The sequence below is a fragment of the Montipora capricornis genome, chromosome 7 (genome assembly GCF_036669925.1).
Source record: "Montipora capricornis isolate CH-2021 chromosome 7, ASM3666992v2, whole genome shotgun sequence".
NCBI lineage: Eukaryota > Metazoa > Cnidaria > Anthozoa > Scleractinia > Acroporidae > Montipora > Montipora capricornis.
Genome location: NC_090889.1, coordinates 9,966,010 through 9,974,841, shown reverse-complemented (window position 1 = coordinate 9,974,841; position 8,832 = coordinate 9,966,010). Strand labels below are relative to the sequence as shown.

At 37.9% G+C, this 8,832-nt stretch overlaps 1 protein-coding gene and 1 pseudogene across 1 annotated transcript; one reads left to right on the top strand and one right to left on the bottom strand.

The window, feature by feature from the left end:
- Positions 1-1,042: 1,042 nt before the first annotated feature.
- LOC138055573 (piggyBac transposable element-derived protein 4-like) lies at positions 1,043-2,518 on the bottom strand. The gene is made up of 2 exons (XM_068901477.1): positions 2,428-2,518; positions 1,043-1,776 (listed from the first exon to the last, which is right to left on the bottom strand). Exons 1-2 carry the CDS (start codon positions 2,516-2,518, stop codon positions 1,043-1,045), a joined length of 825 nt encoding a protein of 274 aa, XP_068757578.1.
- LOC138055572 (uncharacterized) lies at positions 2,517-8,180 on the top strand (annotated as a pseudogene).
- The last annotated feature ends 652 nt before the right edge of the window (positions 8,181-8,832 follow it).

Genomic DNA, 8,832 nt, shown 5'->3' with positions numbered 1-8,832 from the left:
GAAACCAATGTGTTGGCTTATCTTAGCATCGATGGGAATAAATGCGACTAGCGTACATCCAAATGTTCCGACATGGCCGATCGTGGGTGGAAAATGGCGTTGGAGTTTGGGAGCGTGAAAAAGACAATAGACATTTCTGATTGTGGATAAATAAAGTTCTTGTCTTGTCTTGTCGTCTGGAGTATCAGATGCCATCTTCAAGCTACATAAAACCTTCATAAAGTGGCGTTCAGTTATGCATCTCTTAAACAATTCAAATTTATCTCGTTTTTTGATTTTTGTTTTAACTTTGTCCTTTTTTCCAGAGGATGAAAAAAAATTTCTCGCCAATGTAGTTTCAGCGCGCAATGAACGCACATCAAGACCCTATTCTAACATTGTGAGATCTGAAACCGGGCTGCCTGTAAATTTTACGGAATGAGTTTTAATTCAAACAAGTTTGATTGAGTTCATCACTCTTTAACAGTCTCTCAGTTGCGTCATTCCGTGTCTTGACTGATCCTCCCTGAGTAGCAAGTGACCTCAAATAAAAAGTAACTGTTACCCCTTCCCTGGGTAAGATTTGACATGAACGCACTTTTGTCAAATATTCAAATTTCGAACTCATGCAGTGATCGGCTATTTTTGAATTTCCCTCGTGAATTTCGCTGTTGTAATAACAGCAGGTTTGAATTTCCCTCGTGAATTAATAAGCCTTTGTTTGGCGCTTCAGCTATTGTTTCAAGATCTCATTTTATGGCAATACTTGCAGCGCCAAACAATAGCTATTGTCTTTGAATTTTATCCGCTTTTCTTGATACGAGGATTCTATAATCCCCTGTCTTCTGGTCAGCGTAATCTACACCACCCATGTATTTGTTATATGCCGCAACACAAGGTGGTGTATTGACATCACTTAAGGTGCAGTCTCTATTTCTTCTTTGCACTGTTTCCTAACCATTTGGTTTGCAGTTGGTCGTTTCTGCATTACAATAGACTTGCCACAGCAAAGCTTCACAGTCGTCAACGGTGCTGGAAACACGTTTCTCTAGAAGGGCTTTCATCAGTCCAAAACTTGAAAAAAATTGTCAAAGTAAATATGAAAATATCCATCCTCCAAATCAGATGACAACTCGGTCACAATACACTCTCTGAGACCATGTTGTTGTCCACCTCGTGGTCGACCAGTGTAGACTTGATATTGAGAAACAAAATGGGTGATGGAGTTAGCACACATCCACACTTTGATACCACGTTTAATGGGCTTCATGGGCATATATTGTTTGAAACCCAACCGTCCCTTGAACTTTAAAAGTCTTTCATCTATTGCATTTTCTCTGTTCGGCATGTACTGGGCAGCTAAGGGCTCAGTAAGACGATCGACAAGGGGACGAATGTGATGCAACTTATTGTGGTTAACATCTTCACGAGGCAAGGCAGTCGAAGAATCATTGAAATGCAGGTAACAGTTTATCTTCAGGTATCTGTTCCTCGACATAACATTCTGCACCTTTATATTACCGAGAATTGGGTTTTTGGACCAGGAATGCCGCTCTAAAGGGAGAGAGTTAATTTCTTGAATAAACCTGATGGTGAGGAATGCCTTTATGTCCCCATTGTTTACAGGTATCCAACCTTTATCGACAGTTCCCGATTGTTGATGCTTCTTCTGTGCATTCTGATTCGTTTCGGCAACGATCAGTTGTATCAAGTCCTCTTGAAAAACTAAGTTGAAAAAATCACCAGCACTGGCTATGGCTGGAAGAACAGTTGTAGGCCCGCTGGGTTTGTTGATATCTTCAACAATAACAAATTCAAGAACTCAACCGAACTGCTGTCGCTTTCCTCGTCTTCGGTGCTACTTTCCTCGCTTTCTTTCACAGACAAGGGAAATACTTGATGGGTTATATTGAGGCTCAGTAAAATTTTTGGGTTCAACCAAACCGTAACTTCGAATGAATTCGTGTAAAGAGCAGGTGATTTATACAGCTTAGCTTCAAGCTAGGGTATGCCATGGCTCTTTTTATCTTGTGCAATTATCATAAAGCCCACAGAGAAACCCAGAACTCCATCAAAAGCAAAATTTGCGGGTAAAATTCGTCTATGGGAACATTGTAAACAAATAGACACCATTTTATCCGCACGTGGATTTTAAGCACAGGGATTGGAGCTAGTTTCCCTGAATTTTCAACCCATGATGCACAGCAACTTCCAGTAGAAATCAGCAGGTCACTCACTTTGTTAGACATTAATTTATACATTAAACCTGGATTAAACACCTTTTCTCCCCCTCCCCGACAAGTTTACCTGTTCAAAGTCATGGTGTACGTATATTTGGGGGGTGGCACAAAGGCGAGAATATGCCGAACTACTTGGACAGATTCAAAATGGCGTCCTGTCCCTTGCAGCGTGATGGTTTTTTCTATTCCAAACCTGATCAAAACATACCTTTGTGGAGCCAAAAATGGAAAGGAAATATGCTACAGAATACTTGACTGCAGAGAAATGGGCGTCTGAGTCCTAAAAGTGACGATAACATGAACAATTCATGCGTGAAGACCCAAACACCGCGAATATTGGTTAGCGTGAAACTTCATTGATTTTATCTTGTTCCATCCACGACCACTTCAAAATGTGCTGTCTTGGATGCAAATCACGGACTGTGGGTCCTCTCGAGACTTTTGGGAACAAAGTGGCAGTTGGATGGAGGTTTAGTGTTAATTTTGGTAAACCGTGAAGAGCCCAGCGAGGAGGATATCCTTGGACGACAACGAATTGACTGGCCACAGGAAGAAAATTAGTGCACTAGAAGCTGTATATCTCGTACTGCAAATGCCATTAAGAAGATCCTCGCGTGATTTTCAGTTCATCAGCACCTCTCCTCCAGAGGAAAGGACATTTCTGTTGACAAGATTAGATAAGCTGAAAGAGTTGCCTGACAACTCAACTGACGTAGAATCTGACAACATCATTTACAAACGTTATCAAAGTAGAGCAAAACAATTAGAAAAGTTGTGCTTGGCTGATTTTGTTGCAACGTTTAATTGTGTAAAGGATGAACAAGCTGATACAGGTAATGCTACTTATGAGCCATCATTGACAGGCATAAATGATTTTCTGCCAGAAACTAATTTTGAAGACAACACTGATGATGACCCTAACAGTATTCATGTCACTAAGTCTCTATGTGAACCAAATGAATACATTCTAAAAGGAGGCATGAAACTGGTAAAACGAAAAAAACCTAAAATAATCTGCACAGGTACCATAAAGACAAGGACCCAGAAAACCATTTTAGAGAACAACTCATGCTTTATGCACCATGGAGAAACGAAGGCACAAATTTAATCAAAGAATGTCAGACTTACTAAGAACGTTTTGAACAGGTTAAGGATGACGTTCTCTACAACAGACACCAATACAAGTATCATTCAGAAATGCTAGATAAATCAATGGATGATATAAATAATGCCAAATATGACAACTTTGATATTATTGCTCCAAATGAAGAGCATATCAATAAGCAGGACAGTGCTTTGCAGAGAAAACCTAGTGAATTATTTGGTTGCTTTTATTCTAGAAATAACAAGCAGCACAAACAGTATGATTTGCTTTATTGTATAGGTATTTTTCCCAGAAATGATGATGAGGAACTTCGTTTAAAGCGCATGTCTAATGATGATTATTATGCACTTGATCGGTCTTTAAATGAACAACAAAGACAGTTTTTTTATCATGTGTTACATTCAATCAAAACTTAAGACAACCCTATCAGATTATTCCTAAGTGGAGGTGCTGGTGTTGGCAAAAGTACTGTCACCAATGCATTGTATGAAGCACTGATAACATATCTGAATAGTATTAAAGGTGAAAATCCAGATAAGGTGAAAGTTGTGAAAACAGCCCCTACTGGAAAGGCAGCATTCGACATAAATGGCAACACATTACACTTTGCTTTTAAGATACCTGCCAACAGAGGTTTTAAGTATTGTGCACTGGACAGTGACAGATTTAATACAATTAGGTCTCAGCTGAAGGAACTAATGCTTATATTTATTGATGAGATATCTTTGGTGGGAAGTGGTATGTTTAACTTTTTAAATTTAAGATTGCAACAAATAATGGGAACTAAAGAGCCATTTGGTGGAATAATCTTGATAACTGTCAGAGATCTTTTCCAGTTAAAACCAGTGTTTGATAAATGGATCTTTGAGAATTCTCAAACAGGCTATAATGCTTTAGCAAGTAAGTAAGTAGAACTTTATTTACACAGGGTAGCCCATTCAGCTCTAAGGCTGGTCTCCATAGGAGCCCTGTATCTTGAAAAAGTTAATTTACATCAAGAATTGTCATGAACTATAACAATTAAAAAAGCCTAATAAAATTCAATACTAGAATATAACAACTACACTAAAAAGCCTAAAATACAATGCAAAATCACATTTAAAGCCTAAAATAGTAATGAGATATCAAAGTTATGATAAAAAGAAATGTATTGCTCGGTGACAGAACGTTTGAATGTTTTCACTCTTCACAGTGCTTAAAGAGAGATTTTTAAAAATCTTCACGCCAGTAAAAAGAAAGGTCCTTTTCACAAAAATTTGCTTAACGTTTGGTAGGGATAACCTCATACTTTGCCTTGTAAAATAATTGTGAATGTTCGAAAATCCAGTAAAATATAATGATAAAAATAACGAGGAACTAATGAGTGAAGACATAGAAAAACGAGTTTAGCCTTGTGGTAAGAGCGTCTGCTGGAAAGAGTCGGCCAGTGCAGCTGCTCTATTGCTTCAGATGAGTGAGAGCAATGTGTGATGATCCGTGCCGATTTATTCTGGAGGCGCTGTAGTCGATCTATATCTTGCTGTGAAAAGTTACTCCAGGCAATGTCACAGTAATCAAATAACGAAAGAATCAAAGCGTTGTTAACAAGTGTTGCTGCCTCTTTTGTGACGAAACTTCTAGCACGGCCCAGGATACTAACTCTAGATGCCACCTTTTTACACACATAGTCTGTGTGAGCCGTCCAAGTCATAAAGTTGTCGAACACCATACCTAGGTATTTAAAAGCAGTTTCGCAAGATATGGACTTTCCGAGAAGATTAAGATTTAAAATGTAATCGCGCTCTTCATGCCTTTGAGATGATGTAAATAGTACACACTTAGTTTTTGAAACATTGAGAACAAGATTATTGTCTTCTTGCCATTCAGATAAACACTGAATGTGCTGGGATTCTCCATCAAACCTCATCATCTCAACAAGACAGACATTCTGGCTTCCTTCGAAAAGATTCACTACACCATGAAGCAACGATCTAAAGAAACACCATATCCTACGAACTCTTAGGAACAATTCCAATATTATAATTCTCAAGCCTGATAAAGGTAATGGAGTAGTTATTTTAGATCACAACATTTTTTTACATTCCTGTTTTGATATACTCAATGACAAATCTAAATTCAAAGTATTAGACAAAGATCCCACTTTATTAAGAGAAGGCAGACTTAAACGTTTCATTAGTCTACTTAAGAAAAATCATTCTATTGATAATGATACCTATACTAAGATTTTTCCCAAGGGCTCACAACCAGCAAAATTTTATGGCCTTCCCAAATTACATACGATCCGTGAAAATCACAATCAACCACCTCTTAGACCTATTGTTTCTTCTATTGGAGCTTATAATTATAATTTAGCTAAGTATTTAAGTTCTCTAATTGCTCCACTTCTGCCTAGTAAGTATTCGGTAAAAGATTCATTCTCTTTTGTTGAAGAGCTCAGGAGTTTCGATTTTAACAAAAAATTTCTCATTTCCTTCGATGTTGAAAGTTTATTTACCAATATTCCGTTAAATGAAACTATTGATGTTGCCGTTGATCTTATTCTCGAGCATGACCCTCAATTTCCGATCAAAAAATCCGACCTTAAGAAATTGTTCTCATTCGCTACAGCCGAGACGCATTTTCTTTTTAATGGCAAATTTTATGATCAAGTTGATGAGGTAGCTAGCTAGCTAATGTTTTTCTTAGTTCCCACGAGGAAACGTGGCTAAATAATTTCAACCATTCGAATCACCCTCTACTCTATAGGCATTATGTTGACGACACCTTCTGTGTCTTTCACAAAGAACAGGATGCTATGTCATTTTTTTGATTACATCAATTCACGGCACCCTAACATCAAATTCACTTTTGAGAAAGAGAATGATGGTAAAGTCTCCTTTCTTGACATACTTGTTGACAACTCTTCGCGTGATTGTGTTTCTTCAGTTTTTCATAAAAAAACTTACACTGGTCTCTTAACTTATTTCTTTAGTTTTACTCCATCATGCTATAAAATTGGCCTTATCTGAACTCTTATCGACCGAATCTACAGAATCCACAACACCTCCTCCGGCCTTCAAAACGATCTTAATAAACTTTCTGACACTTTGAAACGTAATTCATTTCCTTCGCACATTATTGACAGAACTTTCAAGCGGTATCTTGACAGGTCTTTTTCTTAAAAAAGCCGGAACACTAATGATGACAATAATACACGTTATTTTAAACTCCCTTTTGTCGGCCATTATTCCAAAATAGCGAAACTTAAACTCCGACAACTTACTAAGCGCTTTTGCAAATCTGACCTAACTATCAAATTAGTTTTCACTTCATTTAAAATTAAAAACATGTTTAGTGTTAAAGATCTTACTCCTGTTGCTCTAAAATCCATGGTAGTCTACCATTTATATTGGCGAAACTAGACGCCACTTTTCTACCAGGATAAAGGAACACACGGAAAGCGATAAAAACTCTCATATTTTTAAGCATTTCAACACATCTCCTTCATGTAAGAGCAAATACTCCGCTTCGTGCTTTAGTATTCTGGATTCTGCAAGCAACTCAATTGATTTAAAACTCAAAGAAGCTTTTCATATAAATAAGATCAAACCGGAACTTAACAAACAATTGCAGCATTACAACACTTTTCTTATGTTTTAGTTTACACGTTGATGTTTGGTGTCACGCTGTAAACAGTACCCGCTTTTGTATTACGTCATGTTGTAATAATTTTTTCATCTACCCGTAGACTTTATAACTGTTCACACGTAGGAACTCATTAAACTGATGATGGCATAAGTATGCCGAAACATGTCTTTTTAAAAAGTTCTCTCTTTCCTACAGTATCTTGGTTAATGTAATAAATTAAATTGTGTACAGTTGGACCACCAAGATATAAAGCTATGTCATCAGCAGACATATTTACAGAACAGTGTTTGACGCAACATGGTAGGTCGTTAGTGTAGACAATGAATGAAAGGGGTCAGAGTATGGACCCTGCAGCACTCCAGAAGTTATGGCAAGCTCTTCAGATGACTGAGAATCAATGTGCACGAACTGCATTCTTCCCGTGAAGTAGTTCTTACACCATGGAAGGCTTTCATGGCATACACCAAAGTACTCTAATTTGCTAAGCAAAATATCATGGTCAACTGTGTCAAAAGCTTTTTCCAGGTCAATACATGTAAACACAGAACCAGTGGCTAAGCCCCTTATCCATATTCATGAGAATCCCATCGGCGAAATAGATTACAGCAGTCTCAGTTGAGTGCATTCTTCTAAAACCGGATTGTGATTTATTTACAGAGCAAGTTATGATCGTCAAAATAACTTGCAAGTTGCTTGTGGATTAAACGTTCTAGGACTTTAGATACCACTGGTAAAACGGATATGGGGCGGTAATTTTTTGGGTCATCTTTTGTACCTGATTTGTGCAGAGGGGTCACCTTTGCTTTTTTCCATTCCACAAGGATAACATTTGGACAGGCCGTTTCATGCTCTTCGAATTGACAGAAATAATGAGACAAAAAGATGACAAAGCATTTGCAGAGCTACTTAATCGCTTGAGAGAGGGAAAGCAGTCTGACAATGGTGTAGCAGTTTTGAAACAAAGACTTGGGAGTGTAAGACCAGAAAATGGTAATTATCCAATGAACATGACACATTTATTTTCTACAAATGCGTCAGTAGATGCTCACAACAATGCCCTGTATACTCTCTCGATAACTGATAAAGCTCAGATTAAGGCTGTGGACATTATCATTGGGGACATTTCTGATGATTTCAAAACCCAAATGAAAAGTAAAATCCCAGATGATCCAACAATGGACAATGGGCTTATACTCAGTAGTGCCATTGGCAACAGTGGCAAAATATGACCTGACAACTAATATTGACGTCACTGATGGACTAACAAATAGTGCAGAGTGTGTGATGGTATTATCTGGGTCTCATTTCCACATGCTGACACAGGCAGAAAGCAGCGTCAAGGGCATGCACATTTGTACAACACTCATGTAAACACAAACTGGACTATAGTTTTAGAAGTAACAAAACAATTCCAAATCAATAAAAAGAGTAAAGTAAAAATTATTCGACGTCAGTATCCACTTAGACCCGCTGCTGCCAAGACTATTCATCATTAGTGTGTACTCACTCAGTGATCTTGGTGTTTCAAGAATATTTTAACAAGCAGACTTTCGATTTAGATTGCTGATTTAAACAGTGTTAAATGACCATTTTGCTGTTTGTGACGAGGATTTTAATGAAGGTTATTTAGATTTGCCATATCTGAAGCTTCTGTAAACCCTTTCACACATAGTTTTTGCCGCTTGCACGTTTTCCACGCATGAATGTGCATTTCCTACTGTCAACAACTGATGCTCAAGAATGGAAACGACATCGACTCTGCAGTATCTGCAACCACAATGATTATGCAAGTGACAAAAACAAGATGGTAACAATACACTTGGTGTTGCTATGTCTATAAATCAGGTTACAGCTGCACATAATCAAGTGCTTGCTCCCTGG

Coding starts and splice junctions, on each gene's coding strand:
- LOC138055573 (XM_068901477.1), bottom strand. CDS start 2,518: ATGTTATCGTCACTTTTAGGACTCAGACGCCCATTTCTCTGCAGTCAA. Junction 1,777..2,427: donor CCATTTTTGGCTCCACAAAG/GTATGTTTTGAT, acceptor TTATTGTTGAAG/ATATCAACAAACCCAGCGGG.